The 21,033-nt window shown below is 37.0% G+C and overlaps 1 protein-coding gene across 10 annotated transcripts in view; it reads left to right on the top strand.

The window, feature by feature from the left end:
• RALGAPA1 (Ral GTPase activating protein catalytic alpha subunit 1) overlaps window positions 1-21,033 on the top strand; it is a 135,102-nt gene that overhangs the window by 9,586 nt on the left and 104,483 nt on the right. For all 10 annotated transcript variants that reach the window (XR_003572914.1, XR_003572913.1, XM_027899068.1 and 7 more), the window contains exons 2-12: window positions 2,280-2,390; window positions 2,905-2,954; window positions 4,376-4,433; window positions 5,140-5,183; window positions 6,098-6,275; window positions 7,862-7,977; window positions 9,878-10,016; window positions 15,956-16,164; window positions 16,533-16,772; window positions 18,920-19,108; window positions 19,594-19,731. Coding sequence is in view for 8 of the 10 variants with exons in the window: in XM_027899068.1 (XP_027754869.1) it covers window positions 2,280-2,390; window positions 2,905-2,954; window positions 4,376-4,433; window positions 5,140-5,183; window positions 6,098-6,275; window positions 7,862-7,977; window positions 9,878-10,016; window positions 15,956-16,164; window positions 16,533-16,772; window positions 18,920-19,108; window positions 19,594-19,731 (1,472 nt within the window). In the remaining 2 variants the exon portion in view is untranslated. The remainder of the gene's footprint in view (window positions 1-2,279; window positions 2,391-2,904; window positions 2,955-4,375; window positions 4,434-5,139; window positions 5,184-6,097; window positions 6,276-7,861; window positions 7,978-9,877; window positions 10,017-15,955; window positions 16,165-16,532; window positions 16,773-18,919; window positions 19,109-19,593; window positions 19,732-21,033) is intronic.

The raw sequence follows: 21,033 nt of genomic DNA, 5'->3' as shown, positions 1-21,033 counted from the left end.
AAAAAAAAAAAACCCTCTGAAATTCCACCCTACCTGCCACCCCAAAGTCAGAATGCATTATCACAGTACCAGTTGTACATATGCAATCATGTGCTAAAATGAGAATCACTGTTCAGCTGGTTATGTAGACAAGCCTTCAGTTTATTGCCTGAAGAATCTAGGAATAGCATCTCCAGAAATTACTGACTGCTTTGTTAAGATTGTTTAAAGAATACCTTTGATTTAGGCTTTTTTTTTTTTTTTAATCTTCTTCACAGTTGATCCATGTCTGGGGAAGGAATGAGGGCCTATTTCAGGAAACAGAACATTTAACATGCCTGCAAAAATGCAGCATTCCTGTGTGTTGATTGCCAGAGACCCTTCTTATTTGCCTCCCTTCCCTTTAGTAATTGGAACTAGTCTTTTTGGCACATTTGCATCAAGTGAACCATTCCACCACTTTCTGTGTGCAAATCCCATTAGCATTTAAATATGTGGACTGCAGGGTACCTTCTACCACCCTTATTCCAAACTTCTCAACCACTGCTTTCTTTTTTTCCTTTAATCCTCCTATCTCAGACTCTTTTTATTTTCTTCCACCTGTATTTTCTTGTCCCTAGCCTAGGACTCGCTTAGGGTTCTGCTTCATGAATGGAAGTGTTTATAATGGCTGTGCCTATGCTCTAGTCGTAGATCCATTTTGTGTGCACTTGCCCTGACAACTGAAAATCATTGTCTAGCTTGTTTAAAGTGGAATTGGTTTTTGTTGTCCTTTAACATTTCCATAACAGTTCAGCTGCTGATCTGTATCTGGTGTAGCAGTTTCTGCAGAACTGGGGGTTTGGCAATCCTGTAGATGGTTAGGCACATGCTTGCTGCTCTGGACCACTAAATTTATTCCTAGCTGAGCTACCGTGCTTAAGAGTTGATCGTAGCTGCTAATATAGCACTGTCTGCTGTATTGGAGCACTGTCTGCTGTATTGGAGCACTCTGGCTCTGTCACACTCATTATGAAAGATGTTGACAGAATGCTGTGATACAACAAAATCTGTATTGGAAACTTTTATAGCAAAATTTGTGTTGAGGTAGTCCTCTAAAGCTACATAATAAAATATAACTGAAACTATGCCATGGTCTTGGCATTTCAATTGATTCTTTTTGTGCTTTATACTCTACCATTTGTATATCCAGTCATGTGAGATGATAAAGATTGATATATTCTAAATTGGAGTACATAGGTTAAAACCCCTATGATCCCATACAGAATTAGAAGGAGGTTTATAGAAGAGATATCTAATGATGTCTCAGTGTGTAGAGATGGTTAAAGGACTGCCTTCATGTTTTATTTTTATTAGGTTTTGGTTGTTTCACATCAGTATTCTGAAAGGGGACAGTTTTGCTTCCAGGCTATTGTTTTGTCCACCTAATTTCTCTAGCCTTATGTAGTTAAATAATAGGGCAGGGAGTGTCTTTTGGTACAGTATGTACTAAGTCCGGAAGGAATCAATTGTTTAAAACGATTGGTTTAAAATTAATTTAGATAAATCACTCTGTATTTCTTTATTGAGGATTTGCACAAAACCATCGAGGGGGTCGTGGGAAGAAAGTCTGGAAACTTTCCTGGGGTACACAACAAGAAAGCACATCCCTCTATAGTTAGTGATGTTGCCACATCAGGGTATCCCTGAGGTCCTGGCTTCTGATCTCCTGAGACCACGCAATTAAAGGAGTGTGGGGGGCTGAGCCAGACTAGAAAGTAAAGTGCATGTTGGAGCTTGGAGGGAATAAGGAGGCAACAGTGGGAATCCAGTGCTACTCTTTACATCCTCCCATCTTGTTTTTCCAAAGAATGGATGTGTTTACCTCGTTTACCATCCTTTTTTTGCTTCTCTAGTAAGCTTAGTTGTGTCTGTTAATTACAGCTGGGGATTGTGATGGTCTTTCTGCTGTAGAGTTTGGGCAGCATTGCCAACTTGATTTCTATGAAATTAACAATTACACCAGATTTATCTGTACAGTGCTAATCCTGAGGGACTTGGGATTTGCTGACATTACTGGCATGCAAACAGTGAGTGTGCAAGAAGATACTGCTTCCTGGTTTAAAATTCACTAGGCACTTAAGGCATGTCATACTGAATTTTATGAGCCTCAATATAAAGAATGAAAACTTCAATCACTTCTTTACCAATGATAACTTTTTTAAAAAATATCTTCAGTTCTTACTGCTGGTTAATGGTGTGCAGTGGTTGATTCTAAATATTTGAAAGAAATATAAACAGTGTTCTATTTTGTTTTTCAGAGAATGCAGAATCAATTGATCTCAAACAGTTTTTTGACCTACATTTCTCACATATATATTATGTGTTCTTTGAAAACTTTGTGACTATTGAAGTAGGCCTTAAACAAAAGGGTAAGTATTCTAAATAGAACACTTCTTGTATAGGTGCTTGTATTTTTGTAATAAAATAAAGCAGGGTGCTGTAAATGGCGCCCTATGTGGTCACAAATGGTAGCATTAGCTGTGCAGATATATGTGTAAGCACTAACTTTGCAAATAAAGGCAGAGCAGTGAGATGTGTGCAGTGAAGGAGAGCAAGAGGTGCTTATTCTCTAAAGACAAGGTTTGTCCTTTTGCTAAGTGAAGATTCTTAAGGTATTATACTTTGTGTTCTGCAGAATTATTCTTTAACAAGGTATTGTGTAACTTAATCTCTCCCAGTTGTTGATGCCATAATAGGAAGTTATATAAACCGTAGCTGTTATAAACTGTATTTATGAAATGTAATTTCTATTTGCATAAGTAATGCAAAGTTATGGTTGTATAAATGCAGGGTTTTGGTTTACACATTTAAGGATCTTTGTCAATGCTTTTATATTTTGCTTTGATAATGAAAGTACCTCTATTTCTTTTTAATTTCATCTAGGTCACAAGTCTCAGAGAGAAGAGTTAGATTCTATTCTTTTTATTTTTGAGGTAAGATAATTGGAATATGTTTTTGCTTTGAATTAAGACCTGTTATTCTACAATTGCCTGGAAATACACTTTGCATTTAACTGCTTTCCTTCTTCCTTTTGCTTAGAGCTGAATTTATGTGCTTTGTGTGAGAAGAAAAAGAAATTGACTTGCAGTTTTGCAAGAAGATGTCTAAACTGGGAAAAGATATTTCCTATGTCTGCAGATAGTTCATTACTCTTTGGTGGTGGTGCTTCCCCCGTAGTGCATTATGCACTTTGAAATTCTCATAAAGTCAATCTCTGTTTAGTCATCATCTGATTGATTGCATGTTATCTCTATTTTTCTCTTAATAGATTGCTAATGCAGAATTGATTTTTATAGATCCTTTTTACTTTCAAAAAGATTCATTATTTCAAAATTGAATTTCACTATATCCTTTCCAAAAGCATATCTTGACTTAATTTAGGTAAATTAGAAACTAATTTAATGAAATGAGAACATTTCTGAGCAGACACTATAATTTAGAAATAGCTTAGAATGTCAAATTTTTGTCTTTCCTTTTTGATGGAGGCTTCTAATTATAGAACAAGGACTGTGGGTTTTTTTAAATATGTAAAACTGAAAGCTGATCGATACTTATCTCATGATTGAATACAAATTCAGTTATTATTTATTTATTAGTTAAGTATCTTGGTGAATCCGAAGAGAGCTAGTTCCTTTGTTCACTCGTTCATGCATGAAGGGATATTAAGTGATTTGTGCTTTAGAAGCAGTTGCACAGGGTGCTGGAGAGCCATATCCAGGAATTTATTTGAGAAACTAGGTTATTTACAAGTTGCAAGTGCCTCCAATTTAAATGTTGCAAGTGCTACATGATAAATTTTTAACTGCCTTTGTTACTAACTGCTCTGTTTCTTACTGTCTGAAGATGATCATCCTCCAACCTAGGTGTAGAGGTCTGGTCTTCATTGTTTTGCTGTAGCTCATTACCCCTCTGTTAAGAAGGCAGAAGCAAATATTTGCTTGTGCCACAGAGGCAAGCTGGCAGCTGAACATCCTGGCTTAAGCCACTAGAAAGGTGGAATAACCTAATGCAACCAATTGTGAACTAGAGAGAGAGACAGACAGACACTCATCCTATTGCATTCCCTATGCTATAAGGAGCAGCATCTATCAGAGGCAGTGGAGCCAGATGAACTGCAGTAACATCTGAAGTCTCCAGTGCAGGATTTGTCAGAAAGTCTGTCAGAGCCTTTAGGCTTCTTAGCTTTAGGAATGGGATCAACTTGAAAGGACAATAATGCTTCCAAGGAGAACAGTGTGGGAATTTTCTATGTTGATGCTTCAGCTTCTGACCTGTGGCCTTTGTGAAAACACTCTTTTGTCTTCTGAGAGCAACATCTACAACATACATCCTTGGGTTCTGGTTTTTTTTATAGAAAATTTTGCAACTCCTTCCTGAAAGGATTCATCAGAGATGGCAATTTCATAGTATTGGTAAGTTGATTTTCTTTTTTTTCTTTTTCTTTTTTTTTAGAGTTCTTTTTTATTAGTAGGTACTAGTAGTTTATGCTACTTATTTCCTTGAACTTTAAGTGGTGTACCAGGGATTATGATATTGAAACTCTTGCCAGCTAGGTTAAGGAAAAAATATAATAATAAAGGAAACAAACAAAAAATCCCACCGATGTAATGAATGCTCTTCTAGATAGAATTAAATCTGAGAATCTGAAAATATAACAGTGACTGTGAAAGAACAAGGAGAAGGTGGAATGTTTTAATTTAATTATTTAAAATTTATTTAAAATTAATTTAAAATTTAATGTTTTAATTATTTTTTTCCTTATTTTTTTGTTTTAGTAATACATTTCAAAATTGACATGAGGTTGATATTTGTAAATGGGGAATGCTGATTTTATGCATAATGATGACTTGAAAATGATTTACTTTTAATGTACACATCTCAGAAGTCTTTGGGGAAAGATACTATACATTATGAGGAAGCTATAAAAGGTGATATTTGGTTTTTTTCCTTCTGGCATTGAGTCAGTTGCCTGAAGATATCAAGGTCACCAAGATTAAATCAGAGATTGCCAAGGACTTGTTTAAAAGTTACTGTCAAGTCTGACCGAGAACTCTGACATCTTACTTATATAGAAAGAAATAACAAAAGCAAACAAATATTTTTTTCCTTTTTTTTTAGGATTGATTTTAAAGAAGCTTCTTCACACTGGAAATTCATTAAAGGTATTGGAAAAAGTTGCATACTACTTTTGCTTAAAATACTGAAAAATACAAATAAGAACTTAAGAGCAAATTTTTATGGTAAAAGCACAGGAATCAGAACCAGATCATGACTTGTGTGCCGTTAAAGAATGACTTCAAATCATCATCTTTACCTCGGTAGAACTACTCAGGGTAGTAATGTGTTGATATAAAGTAGCCAGTGGTTTAAAGGATTTTGTATTAACGCAGAAGTATTGCCTTAACCATTCGGTATTAGGGGCAAGGAAACTGGCTTAAGGACTCAGGAATCAGAACTACCTTGGAAATGGATGATTATCTCTGCCAAACAGACTTGCTTGTGGGTAGAGTAACTTAAACAGCAGACCATGGGCCATTAAAATGTAACATGTAGTTTTGGTACTGTAACTGCTTCATTCCTCTGTAAACCACCTGCAGGCTTGTCTGATACTGAAATTCGCCAGTAGGAGAACCAGGAGGGGAGTGATCTAGGACTCCATCACCTTTTTTGAAGGAGAAATGGAAGAAGGTAGAATGGGTCATTCTGATACAGAAAGCTCACTCTGTTGTTGTCACGAACACATTTAGAAATTTTGTGTCAGTCTTTATTTTCTGAAAAATTAATGTGGCATCTTGAGTGCTGTAGTCAAGCAAGTGATTAGACACGTATTGGTTTTTTCCTCTTCTTTCAGAGAAACCCCTGTGAAAAATTCTGTGAGATAAACAGCAGTGAAGGTGCCAAGGTTGCCTTTACATTTCAGCAGGAGCAGCAGATGTGTTAGATTAGCTCTGCTGATTGCTGGTGGTCATACTGTCTTTCCTCATTTTTTCTATCATTCACCTTCTTCCTCCAGGTCCAGTGGAAATTCATTTTTATGTTCTGGGACAAGATAACTTCTGGTTTTTTTCCTTTTAAGATACGTCGAGAGGGCGTGCGTCTCTTTCTTCTGTGGTTGCAAGCGCTTCAAAATAACTGTAGTAAAGAACAATTATGGATGTTTTCTTGCTTGATTCCTGGATTTTCATCACCACAGTCTGAATATGGCCCCCGAACACTTGATAATCTCATTAACCCTCCACTTAATGTTCAAGAAAGTAAGTTATTTGGTAATATTACTCAGTTCTCAACATAATTCAATTCTTGTAACAGAAAAGGCAAGCTGAGGTAACAAAAACTAAAGTACATATGTACCCAGGAAGATGATGGAGCTATTAATGAATTTCTTAGCAGTTTATCAGGTCTTCTTTCAGCAGCAACTGTTTTGCTATTTTTCAGGATGAGTTGTTTGTTGTGGTTGTTGGGGTCTTTTCCCTAAGTATGACTATTTTAGCTTAACACACAGGGGGTGAAAATTAACTGACCAATTGTATGCAGTTCTTCAGAACCGCAAGAGAATATTGCGTCTACTGCAAACTTGCACATTCTGCTTGCGTTGAACATTTGCACTGACCTTGTTCATACTCCAGGGACCAAGCTATGCAAAGCAGTTTCTGCTGTGACCTTTAGGAGAATGAGTGGTTTTTAGGGCACTATGTAAGGACAAATGTGTCTGTGTATGACCAGGCAATTAAGGCTGTGGTGTTTTTGCAATTAGAAATCTTTGAAAAGCATCAGACCTTGTAAATTGCAAAACCTGAGGTCGTAAAGGTTTGCATCAATAGAAAAGCACAAGCATTCTGAGATAAAGTTTTTATACTTTCTAGTTTTTTTTGGTTTACTGGTAAGGTCATTATCTTGATTTTAATCAATAAAGGATAATTCTTCTCTTAAGATGATTCTTATGACATTTTTTCCGTTGTTCACTCTAGCAGTAAGTATCAGGTACTGGTTACTTTGGGGAGCCTCTTACCTCCTAACTCAATTTATTCATGTTAGTGGGATTTTAAGCTCACTTATTAATGAATTACAATTAGATGAGGTCATAAGTGCAAACTGTGCATTCACATAAGTGGGAAATAAAATTTAACTGCTTTTTCCTCTGAATATTAATTGCTGTTGCCTTCTTTCCATCTTCACCCAGTATTTTAATATTTTATTGCTTGTAAAGGCAAGTAGAGTCTCAGACTAGTTATTAAATTTTCTGAAACTTAGCAGACAAATTTCATGGCGGGATAGCTCTGCAGGCAAAAGTTTGCTACATACTTAGGCCCTGTTTTGTAGTTATCTTGTGAAATGCAGAGTGCAGAGTGAAATGTGAGCATCTAACCACAGGAACAGGAGAAAAATCAACTCTGAAGTAGCTTCATTGTTGGAGCAAAGAAAGGAGCTAGTAAAACTTTAAGAGAAATGTAACTGGTCAACTATTAAATGAGAAAATTGTGAAAGATGTAAATAAAGATTTAGCATTTGTACAACATAAATGTTACTCTATTATTTGCATAAATTCCAAAAGAAATGGATTACACCATTTGGAAAAATTCTGTTTTGGCAGGTAGATTCCCAAGGCACATTAAGAAAACCTAGTTATTATCTGCTGTGCTTTTTATATGTGTCAGAAATTAATTCTGTGGTGATTTATTAGTTAAAATTTCCTGATTTTCATTAATCTGTGGGTGTACTGTTTTACCTACAACTGTCTCTACTTACCCCAGTGCATTTCTACTTTCATAACTTGGTAGATATTTATGCATGAGAAGAAATAGTCTAAATGTTAGGTGTACTTCTATTTTTCTTTAAATAGCTCAAGTGACTACTGAGGAAATCACTCCACTTGTTCCTCCACAATCGGGAGATAAAGGACAAGAAGATTTAACAAGCTATTTTTTAGAAGCACTTTTGAAATACATGGTAATTCAGGTATGTTTTATAGTTTTCAAGCAAACAAATATGAAACGATTCGCACCTCTTTGTCCATTACAGTAAGTTTTTTTTCTTTTAGCACTACAGACGTATATAAAAATCCTTTAGAGATTTCTCCCTCTTGCCCCTCCCTCAAGTGTCCTTTATAAAAAGCAGATTCTCCTAGAAAAATCTCCACTTGTCTTCCATGTGAAGATTCCTAAGTCCTTTACCAGAGGATTTTCCATCAGATTGTGGCATAGAGGAAAAACGATTTGTCAGTCACTTCCAACTGACTTCAGCCCTCTTCCCATTTTCACCTCCCCTTCGCTGCCCTGTTGCCTTCAACCAGTGGATCAACTGTGTGCAGTAGTAGTTTGACATGATCACAGCCAGTACTTGAAATGCCTAGGGCAGGGCATGGCAACAGCTTTTGTCAAAAACTGTGGCCTACCTGTTATAGGTTATGTAATTGATTTGCTGGCCAACTAGCACATGCTGCTTTTGAGCCTGCTCTACTCTCATGTGCACAGCAAGTTGCTTCACTGCATGACACATAGAAGGTGTTCCAGGGTACTGCCTTCTGGGTTAGACTAGTCCAGCAGAGCCCACTTGGGTATCTATCCATAAGTTTTCCTTCCCACTTTTGCCAGTTTTCTAGAGAAGATGGGCAGTGTACAAATATGACCAATGTTAAACATTTCATGGCTTCCCTTTATCTATCCTTCTGTGTTAACTTTGCCATGCTGGAATCATTTGCAACCTCATTTTGTTGCTTCCAGCATCCCCCAGTTTGAATAGGGGTCATTGTGATCTGTAGGGTAAGCTTATTGCTCACTATTCACTTTGAAGAAAAATAGTGTTTACGTCTTTGAAGACAACTGCTCTCTCTGTAGTGAATTGGTAGTATTGTATTTAAATTCAGATGAGTCATTGAGACAGGTGTCATAGACCTTGTTCAGTATGTGAGTGCTGAAGGTTTGCTGAAGTTTCTTTAGAGGCACTGACAGTTGCAAGCTGAGAAGTTACTTCTTTAAGTTCTGCTAAAGGACTTTGTGTCACAAAATTATACGTATCACCCATTCTATTGAATTATATCGGGGGATGAAATATGTATTCCACTCTAAAAGCCTTGAAAATAGATCATAATAGAACTGTGGCTTTGAGTAAGGAATGGAGGAGTAGAGGGGAAAAGAAAAAAAAAAGAAGAGGGAGATGTTTTCCTCTATATTATTTATTATAGAATTGACAGAATACCCAGCTCTGCAGGCAGATGGATCCTCATGAACAAAGATGGAAACTGCGTGTTGGATGACTTAAGGAGAAGTTACCATACTTTGTACTGCTTACCGTGTAGAAAAACATTTCATAATGGGAAATGCTTAGCACTCATGATCCATGAAAGTACATTTATGTAACTCAACTTTAAAGTTGTATCTTCTGATGCACGGGATTGAAAAATTTGTTTGTTTCATATTGCCAACTGCGCAAATGAATCCAAGTACCTATTATAATGACTATATGGATACTTACTAGTCAAAATGTGTTAAAAGAAATTGTTAAAGAAATATTTGGAGTGGCATGGGTAATTATTATTCTCTTACAAAATATTTTGAAATAAGACAGTTTTATTAAAAGCATTGAATTTGAGTTTACTCCCTGAGTTAGCAAGATGACTGCAAAGGTGGATATATTTCTATTGGTTTTGATATTTGATGTGTTCAAGTTCATGTTTTAGAAGAGAACAGCCTTTGTTTCTGTGATGTTTCCTAGCTTGTTTCTTTTTCATCTTTCTGAAAGTGTTTGTTAAAACATACATGATTTTGTTTCAAAGAAGTAACTGATGAAATGTCCTCTTTATAAATTATCTCTCTTTTCTACTTCAAGATGTTTACTTTGTCTAATTTCTTTTTTTAAGGTTAAGAGTTTAGAATGGAAGAACAAGGAAAATCAGGAAAAGGGATTTTCATTTTTATTCTCAAATTTTAAGAAGTACTACTTACCGTCTATTTTCCCAAACATCTGTAAGGAGACCAGCTTGTATAACCCTATACTTGGTAAGTGTTAACACAGCTGGTAAAATAATTACATTTTACCTAATACAGAAGTTATGGTACAATTAGTGAGAGATGCCTCTGCCCCAGATAAGTTGCAAACTAGACCAAATTCCAGTTCAACAACACCAACTTTATTTTGTAACATTAAGTGTATAGGGGAAAGAGAAAGAGAGAGGGAGAAGGAGAGAGATAGTACAAGCAAAAGATAGTCACCACCTGTAGATCCAGCGGCATCCCATCAATCCTTCTTTACCTTGGGCACAGTGGTGAGGGACTCAGTTCATTCTTTTGTTGGTAAGTTCTGTGCAGAAAGGGGTGCTGGGTCAATAGAGGTTGCTGCTGACTACCAAATCATTTCACATTTATACATTTTAGCAAACAAAGGAATTAATACTTATTGGCTACATGTTACATAGTTCTCTTATTACTTAGTATTGTCTTCTATTGATTAAATTTCTCATGCTAATTAGTGTGCATGCTCAGTCTTCCTCTTCTTTTGCGTCATGGATTTCTGGAGTTGGTGGACCATGAGTCAGTGATCGTGATCTCCCCCTGCCAGAATTACCTTTTACCCAGTCGGAGCTGATTTCAGCACAATTGCTGAGTTGGTTTTATTAGTTTCTTCCTTATCTTGGGAGTTGTGACAAATGTCCTTGTGGCCCATAAATTCTGCATTCTTTGTATCCACTATCAGTGATATATCCTTCTTCCCAAGCTTTGCTAACCTCCTGCAAGATCTTAACACCCGGACAGCTGTGCTACCTTTATGCAGTCCAAGTTCTGGGTATCCACAGAGGCGTATTCCAGCGGGATTGGATGGCTGTTGATGGTCGCAGATGCCGTCTCTCCCATGACTTGGGATGATCTTTTTGTTTGACCAGTGATACGCATATGAGGAGTTGCTTCTTTTCCACACAGTCTGGCGCTGTGGGAATGAGTTAACCTGGATGTGCTAACCAGATCTTGCCTCTGCCAAGGCCTAGAATTAGCACCTTCCTGTCAGAAATTCCTCCCTTCTATGGCCTTAACAGTGTTTGAGGCAGGTAACTGTGCTCTTGAACCTCTAACAAGAGAAAATAGCAAAACAGTTTTTTGCTTCAGTCCTGTTACCCACGAAGAGCATTCTCCAAAAGTATTTCTTATGAAAGAACATGTTATGGTTCCTGCTCATGGTTTTCAGTTCTTCATTTGTGGAGGCCTCTAACTCTTTTATTAGAGTCAATCTTGCTATATTAACTGATTGAGGTAAATGAAATGTTCTTGTAAAGCAGTTCTTTAATGTGACCTGTTTTGTTGACCTCAGTTTTGCTCTGGAGAGAAACTACTGCTGCTGAGATATTAGTGTGCTGTTCTTTGAGTGTGTTGACTTTATCTGTACAGAATCATAGTGTTTGGATCATACAGTGCTTGTTCATAGTTCTGACAGGGCAAAGTTAATTAGGTTTTTGTGCCCGACTGCCTTTTGTCAAGAGCTTGCAGTAGGAAGACGAAGCTAGGGTTTAACACGCTCCTTAAGTCTGATGGTGCTAGAATGTATCTTTCCAGATAGAGAGTGGAATTTTAGGTTTAAGCAAACTTGAGTGGAATTTTAGTCAGAGGGTTTTAGCCCATTTTTAAACTAGAGCATTGTTTGCAAATCTTGATTTTTGTTATATCAGGTTTGCATGCACCCATGCAGTGTTGGTTGTAAGCCAACAGAGTTCAAGACTCTTCTTTGCAAAGCAATACCACGCACACAGGCTTTGAGCTACCATTTCATTACTTGAAACACTAGTTACACAAACACCTCACCTCACTGTTCCTCTTATCTGACGGTGCAGCATCTCAAAAGCATTAGTAGGGATGTCCAGCCACAATTCCATATTATAAAATCAGGCTGTCAGGGAAATTTGTTCGAAAAGGTTGTAGTTTCTTCCAGTGTATATGCGTTTATTTGGATTTCAGAGATGGTTATTTCAAAACTGTGTATGCTTGGAAGAGACAAACAGTGGACCTTCTCATCTAGGGGAGAAGAAACAGCATACCAGTAGAACAAGACTTATGTGAAGATGCTGAAGAGGTTCAATGATAAAATAGCTACAAGAGGGTTGCTAAGCAGTGTTGAGAAAGCAAACCTACCGTTGCTTGATGCCCTCAAACAAGAAATAGGGAAATTTTATTTTCTCTTTCTATGAAGATCTTGATTTAGTCTTCCATAGAAATGTTACTTTAGTCCTCTGTTTTTCTGTGAACCGTAAACAAGAAACTTCCAACACCTTAATAAAGAAGAGGACACTGGGGAACAAGAAGAAGTAGGCACAGATCTCCAAAATTACTTTGAGTGCCTTAAACTGTGCAAAGTCAGCAGCAGTGATGAGGATTTTTTGAACAATACAGTGATGAAAACAGCAGAAGCACAGGTAAGTAGAATAATCTTTTCTTCTTCTCTGGCATGCATCTTCCTACCCTATTCGAAAATAATCCTGTGCCTGTTCTGAATTTACAGCATTTAGGCTGAAAGCAGGGCAAACTTGGGCACTGAGCCTGCTACTGAAAACAGTTCTTATGCTACTGGTGTAGTGTTTAATCCAGGAGAAGTCATAAGGTTTTAGTAAGCAAGCATTGATACAGGGCTTTACTGGATATAGTATATTGGACTGAGGTTTGTTTTTTTCCTTCTTTCCTTCTTTCTTTTCAGATAAATATACTGGTTACAGTAACAAGGACCGAGCATTTCAGTTACAAGAAGGCTACTATTGTGCCTTGCATTAGAAAAACCTATGAGATCCATGAGATTGGTTTTTTGTGGGGATTTATTTAGGGTTTTTTGGTTTGGTTTGGTTTGGGGGTTTTTGATTTTTTTTTTTTGTCTTACTGTAATGTCTGTGTTAAACATCTGCTGAGACTGAGTTAGAAACAATTTGGGAAGAGCTGTAGGTATGGCAGTAAGATTCTAGGGGCATTGCTTCTTCCATTATAATAATGTGCCTTTTTCTGATGTTTCCAAGACATTTAGATGGGCTCCTTCGTGTACAGGGAAAAACAGAGTGGGCTATCCTACAGTTTTCTTCAACTCTTCATTCCTTATTAACCCTTTATTGTCTTAAACATGGTCAAAGCGTATAAGTGTCCACCATTATAACTGTGGTTTTGCTGACCTTTTCATTTTCTACCCTATGAATGTCTTCCACCACCTACAACTTCCTGCCCTCTTTGGCATCAGCTCACATCAGGTTCCCAGAGGGGAAGGGCGAGGGGTGTGGAAAGCCCAGAACATAGCAGAAAGGAAAAAGGGAAAGTTGAGGGAAGGGAATATTTCCTTTTGTGCTGTTTGTGTCAATCTAACAAGCTCTGTTTTGCTTTGGTTTTATGTCTGTGTCCTCATGTGAAGCCTTGATACCTACATCCAAGATGGACAGAAACATGAAAATAGAAGAAATGGCTGAAGGAGAATACATTTGAGAAGCAGCTTCAGCACATACTGCAGTTGAAACAAAATGTATAGAGAGGATGTTCTGAGAGGATATCATGAAACTAGAAAGAGACAGTGTACCACGAAGACATGTTTACTGTATTTTAGTCCTTTTGAAAATACTGCAGCCTTTATGCTCTGCTGAATGCAAATAGATACCAGAGAGAACTAATTTTTGCATCTTTAAATACTGTGCTATCAGGCATTTGCTTTCTTCTTTCACAAATTGTACTGTTATATATGCATCTGTTTAAGATACTAGTTTTTCATTTTCTTACTAGCCTACTGCTTTCCACAGAATGAAAACAATGTGCTGAGTATTTTTAGTTGGAGTAAATAAACTATTTGTAAACTTTTCAAAAAGTGTTTTGTGCATTTGTTACTTATTTAGGTGGATAGTATGCAAGAACTGTGTTTTTTTTCCTCTAAAAATAATGCTTCCATTAATAAGTATGGATGTCAATTTGTAGTGTGTACTGGAAACATTCTTCAGTTTAGCAGCGTTGTGATGAATTTATCACTACCTAAGTACGTGGCTGTTGAAATGGCACTGAGATGTACCATCTTGGATATCCTCAGTGCTGGTGCTGGATTTTGTGTATTTGTAATGATAACAAGGAAATCTTTGCCACAGTCTGGCACATAGGCTGGCTTCACTTTAAGATGCCTTAAAAAGGCTGTTGTAATTTAATTGCCTAGATAGTAGTAGTTTATTTCTTTGCTACTATCCAGGTAGCTCCTGTATTCTGACACCATGACCTGGCAAAGTTATGCAGGATCCTTTAAAACATCTCTTGACTTCATATTCGGAATATACAGTCAGGGAACAACTTTATCTTGTTCAGTGTGACTACTTTATATCTTCTTTGACTCCCACCATTAGTATCCTTGAACTGCTGTCTAGTCTGTAAAACCATGGAACATCTCTCTTGCTCATGTACTACAGGCTATAGAAGAGTTGAGGCCGTGCTGAAATACTATTTCTGTCACTCTGTATCTGGATAAGACTGTCATTTTCCATGCTTCCTTCTTTTTGGTTTTGTTTGTTGTTGTTTTGGTTTGGATTTTTGTTTATGCTGTTTGTGTTCTGGTTTGGGGGTTTGTGCTGTCAGTAGATTAAAATCATGATACTGAAACACCAGCAGCAGGGTGTTCTGACGCACATGTCATAATCTGTCCTCACACAAATATTCATCTTCTGTCTGTATTGGAGCATATCTCACACTTGTCCTTCCAGAGCTAGAACTAGAGCTGGTTGGCACACCACTCCCAGAGAAATGTCATTTACACATGAAAGTACTGTTGCTGCTTCAGATTGATAATTAGTAATGCAGAACTATTCTGCACCCTGTCTTGGGTTGTGAAACCCAGAAATTACATTTTGCAGTGTTAAGTCACAGGAAAAAAAACCACACAATTTTAAAACAGTATCCATGTTTCCCTGTCTTTGTAGTGCATTTACCACACATGTCCATTCTGTCCACATTGAGTTATTAAGTACTGGCATATTTTTTTCTTAAGCAGATTCAGAAATACTGGTAACTCTAGCACAGTGGAGAACCAGAAGAGCTAAACAGTTCTGAACTATCATGTAGATCAGGGGATGGCGAAAATGGAATTGTCAGTTACAGGGCCCAAATAAGCACAGTTCCTGTCAGTTCATGTGCTGCTGAACATCGTTCATTACCATCACTGCAAGCTAGTATGGAAGCTATTGTCACAGAATCATCTTTCAGCTAAGTCATAGGAAGATGTGCCTGTGGGCTCGCAGCAAAGTCCAGCAAAACTAACCAGTGCAGATGTGGCACTAGGTGAAACTGCAAAGCTCATGTGGCTTTGGAGCAGGATTTCTCTGTTCTATTCATATTTCACCTATTGCAGGGCCAGAAGAGGCTGTGTTTGTTGCAGCTGCATGTATACATTTGGGAATTATATATCTCCCATTGTAGTCATGGTTGGATTTGACAGTATCTTAATTTTGTATGAAAATAGTTTTCTCGTGTAGGTCAGTTAACTGTTAACTAGTTAACAGTTGTTTTGCTACTTAGAACTTTGTAATTTTTTATGAAAACGTGAAGTAGTGAGTTTGCTGGAGTTTAAATATTGAGTATAACAAGTAGCTTAAAAAAACCTGAAAACAAGGAAAAGAAATATATATACTTGTTTAGAAAAAAAAATGCAAGCAAAGATGTAAAGCTATAGAAATCGCTCTCAGATAAAACAATTAAAGGTTTTGCGTAGCAGAAATAAGTTTTTGTCTTTTGGACCAGTGTTGTCTCCCTCCAGAAGTAAAGTATTTGGATGACTTACAATAGAAATTTTCTCTATTGCATTCATTTCAGCATATCTTGGAATGAGTTGTGCAACAGTGAATGCAATAAAACAACACCTTTGAAAGTTCGTGTGTATTGGTTATGGTTTTAGAATTTCTTTTTTACACGGAGCTTTCTCTCTGCACATATTTTTAAGATGTTGTATTTCTTCACAGATATACCACAAATGAGACCAAAGCCACACTACGTAATGGTTAAGAAAGATGCTGAAACCAATGAGGCAATATATTGCACAAAGGAACCTTTTATTAAGGCTCGTGTTATTGTCATTAGATGGTTGGTGTCTTTCTGGCTTGAGCCAAAACCTCACACAGGACCTCATATTCCTGGGATGGAAGGTGAAAATGTGCCAAAGAACATTCAGGTAAAATCAAATACATCACAATGTGTTTGTTTTCCTGTTTTTGTCTTAATTGTTGTCAGCAGTATGCACTCCTACGATAATTACAACTAATGAAAAGTTAAAAAAGGAATTTCTGAACAGATGTTATGCTTATTAATTCACTTCAGAACGACCTACTATGCTGCTTTTTTTTGTTTCAAATTCTGCAATTTGTTTTTAATCAAATAGGCATAAGAACTGTTAAAATGCAGTGAATTCTTTTTTGTGTGTGTTTTTTTTTCTTGAATCCATTCTACTGGTTTAAATTTTACTGTTATGTAACTTAAATTGTACCATTTGATTATTGTACTAAAAATGAGCTGTGGAATATTCTTTAATTTTTCTTTCAGAGAGCAGCTGCTAGCATGGCTTCAAGGGAGGACAGCAAAAATGACAGTACTGATAAGCAGGATAGAAATGCAGAGCCAGAACAATCTCATTCTAATACGAGTACTCTAACTGAGAGAGAACCAAGTTCTTCCAGCCTCTGCAGTATTGATGAAGAGCATTTAACTGATATTGAAATTGTCCGCAAAGTCTTTTCTTCTAAAAGAAGCAATGTTAATTTTCTAACTGAGATTTTTCGACAGGTAAAAAAACCTCTTTAAAATGCATGAATCTTGGTTATTATATTGTAAATTATCATTATGTCATGGTTTTCTTTCAAGAGCACTTGATTAGCCGAATGCTATATAAAATTACAGTTCTTCTGTCATCTTGCCTTTAAGGATCTATCATCTTACCCTTAAGAATCAAAAAGCTAAAATTCTGAAATATTTTCTATGTAGAATATCCCCAGTTCTAATTTTTTTAGTTTTATATCTTTAATAACCAGTTTGACAGCATTTAACTTGGTCTTCACAGTTCCCCATAAACGGGAATGTTTCATCTTTTCATACATCAACACTGTAGCTGTTAGAACTCAAAACCAACCATATTTACATAAGCCTCCTGTGGGAGTCTCCAGCTGTTAAAGAGCTGTTTTAGGAGCAATTGCATGTCCTTACCTTGATAGTGTTCATCAGGAGACTGGGACAAGTGGCTGTAGAAGAGGTAACAGCTTCTGCCTCTGACTTCACTGCAACCAGAAACATTAGCTGAGCATGTTCAAAATAGTGTTTCTCAACTGGAAACTAAACAAATTTAAACTGAGCAGACATACCAGAATAGAACAAGATAGACTTTCTTTATGCCCCATGCTATAGATCAAAAGACAAGAGGGTTTTCTGGACAATGGTAAAGAAAAATACACGAAGTTTTGAGTCAAACGCACAACACTAATTGCTTTAAACAGCAGGAAGCTTAACATTTTAAAACTCAGTTATACCTGGATATTTTTGAATGAGGTAAATAAATCTCAGAAGCTTGTCCACATCCCTTGTATTGAAGAGCTTGGACACATTACTGAAGGAGATAGTTACCTGAATTCAGCTGCCACTCAAGGGTTTATAGGGTCTGAGACATGAAATGTAGTCTAAATTATAAATGGTCAATTTAAAAACTGTCCCCCCAGTGAAAAGTGGCAGGAAGGACAATTTTCTTCATTCTTTTCACAAGGTACTCCATGAGTTATGTAGATTATTTAGATTTTATGTGCAGTTAGGAGATCTCATTTACATAATTATTTAACCAGGAGTCTTCAGGTTAAATTCATTTCTAATATGTCAGGAGTTGTCTAAAACATTAGGACTGAGTTATTCCAGTCAAGAGGAGGCTTCAGTTGTACTGAGCGGTAGAAAGATTGTTTGTAGGGAACAAGTTTTATGCATTTCAGACTTCAGGGTACAAAAAAATGTGTATTGAGCCTGCAGAAGACTGTTGGACTTGATGAGTAAGTGTGTGACTGATGAACTTGTTAAATTCTGTAATACATACATCAGTTCTTTTCAGTGGGATAATAGTATTAGATGTGTATTTACAGAGAGAACATAAAACTTTTGTTAAGTGGGCCCTCCATAAAGACATAGGCAATGAATTTTCAGCATTCACAGCATGGACTCAGTAAAGCAGGGTGTTAGTGTAGTTTATCTGTTTTTTAAAAAAATGTAGTTAGGGCATCATCATCTTTGGTAAATGTATTTATAGTTAGTTAAAACCTGACTAGTATTAAAGGTTTCTGGTCTGTTGTTGCTACCAGCACAGCAGATACAGAAAACCTACTGAAGAGGGCACTGATCAGCCATTACACCAACTCAAATGCACAAATTTTAGGAACAATAATTCTAAAGTCTTTTCAGGTAGTCATTTGTTTTAAGGATACCATTTTGTAAAATCTCATTTACCTAAAAATAAGATTGATGGCTACCAATATTGTGTGTCACTTGATTTTTTCTTAGTCATTTAAAACTGGCTTAACTCCACTCTTCCAAATCCTCTGAATGGAAAATTGTTGTAATAGAAACTTCTGCTCGTTCATTTTCCATATTTTTGAGGAGTGTTTGGGTCTTAATTTTTGCAGGCTAGGTATTAAGTAGATATGCCTGCATGGATTCTCATCTCTCACCCTCTTTGGCAATGAAGTTGTCAAAGTACTTTCTTGACAAGTTTCCTTGTTTAAATCTCTTTTTTTTTTCGTTTACATATGAAGAAAGTGAACAAACATTTAGGTTGAGGAATAAAATGTATGTTAAGATCCTACAGTGGATGTATTCCCCTGCCCCCTTCTTGTACATTATAGAGCCCAAGTTGATTTCAGGTATTCTAACTGGGTTTTGTTTTTTTCTTTTTCTACTCACAGGCATTTCTGTTGCCAATATGTGAAGCAGCTGCCATGAGGAAAGTGGTGAAGGTGTATCAAGAATGGATTCAACAAGAAGACAAACCTTTATTTATGAAAGAACCTGAAGAAATAATGCAGGGCACAGCTGTAGATTGTGATGAAAACATTGACCATAATTCATCAGAGAAAGGAAAAGAAAGAGAAGAGGTAAAATATTTTTTGTTAATACTTGTGTGGCTTTTTAATATACCAGTAGACAGAGAAGTGGCTTTCTTGATAGTTTATGTGTGGCTTACTTTGATGTTAGAGCATCTGTTGGGGAAAATCAATTGTACAACACTGCATGAATGAGCTACCAATTTTATCCATTATCTGAAGCTTTTTAGTGTGGCTAATGTGGCTAATTCAGTTGAAAACTTCATATTTTATGAACTGTTCTCAAGATATGGTTATACGGTGTGCCAGTGTTCAGCTTTGTAAAAATTATATACAAATAAAAGGATGAGGAAAATAGTAGTTATTTCATTCAGATACTTCTAAGATAATTGCTACAAGCTTCATGAAATACTGTTGTGTCTTTAAGGTGCATTTGTCTGCCATTGTTTAATATGTGTTATATCCTTTTTCCTTTAATATAAAGCCAAATTACATGTCTATAAATGTATGCGATTTTAAGAAAAAATATTTTTCAGGAAAAAGGGATGAACTCCAGTCATGTTAGAAATTCAAACTGGACAAGAAATGGCTGTTATGAAGACACTTTGCATAAAACATCTGAAATTGATAATGAAGAGCAAAATGTACGAGCTGGAGTGCAGTCAGTATTGCAGGTATGAAATAGACTTGATATCTAATTTTATCTGAATTTTCTGTCTAAAATTACCTAAAACTCTTGCTATCAACACATAAAGAATGGAATGTAATGCAATACTTCTGCCAGGGAATCCTATGCATCTCTAAAGCATCTCTAAATTTTAAAAATTATTTTATATGTAACAAGTATGATGGTAAATATAGTTAGAATAATAACAGTGATTCATTATACCTTTATTGACCTTAAGCAGGAATGAAAATGTATAGACCACTGTTGGGTTAAACTATAAAAAAAATCTTTTAATTATGTGTCAGAACATGCATTCAGCTCTGCATCATATCGCAGAAAAAATAATCCTCATTTGAATGTGACATCCTCAAGTACCAGCCTTGCCAGGCCTAAGCGATGGGATGGTGTGCCAAAACATGAGGAAACACGAACTAACAGGATCCCTCAATCTGCCTCATGAGGTGTTGGCTACAGTGTACCACACCTGCAATGTTTCTACACCACTGCACACAGCTTGAAATGAAAACAAGAGGAGCTCCAAGCTTTGGCCCAGTCCCAGAGATTTGACATCACTGGCATAAGTGAAGTCTGGTAGGATGAGACCTATGGCTGGAGTGCCCTGTTGGACAGGAGAGATAGACAGGGGCAGAAGAGGCAGAGGGGTAGCCCTGTATGTAGTGGAAGAGTTAGAATGTATGGAGCTCACAGTTGGCAATGGCACAGTTGAGAGACTCTGGGTAAGAACCAAGGGGCAAACAAATAATGCGGATGTCATCGAGCCAGGACCTCCCAGCCAGGATGATGCCGACAAATTATTCTTTAAGGAACTAAGGGACACTTCCAAGTCAATGGCTCTTGCCCTTACTGGGGACTTCAACTTGCCAGAAATCAACTCGGAGCAACACACAGCTGATACAACCTGGGTTAGAAGATTTCTAAAAAATCTGGATGACAATTTTATGGAACAGATCCTGAACAGGTCCTAAGGGAACCAACTTGAAAAGATGCTCTCCTTGATCTGCTACTTGTCAACAAGAGTGGATTTTGTGAATGAAGTGAGAGATTGGTGGCTGTATTGGTCACAGTGACCACAAAGTGACTGAGTTTAAAACCTCCACTGACAGAAGGAAAAGTGCCAACAAAACCTCAGCTCAGGACATGAGGAGAGTAGACTTCAGGCTGCTCAGGGAATTATTAAGTAAGGTCCCCTGGGAAATGTTTTTGCAGGTGCTGGGATCCATCAGCGTTAAGTCACTCTTCAAACATCACCTCCCAAAGGCACAGGAGCAGGCAATTCCCAAATGTCAGA

The sequence above is a fragment of the Empidonax traillii genome, unplaced genomic scaffold, assembly GCF_003031625.1.
Source record: "Empidonax traillii isolate 1590-97213 ecotype Southwest subspecies unplaced genomic scaffold, ASM303162v1 scaffold636:size371350, whole genome shotgun sequence".
Classification (NCBI taxonomy): Eukaryota; Metazoa; Chordata; class Aves; order Passeriformes; family Tyrannidae; genus Empidonax; species Empidonax traillii.
The sequence above is the reverse complement of the archived record's forward strand: the minus strand, read 5'-3'. Positions and strand labels throughout refer to the sequence as shown.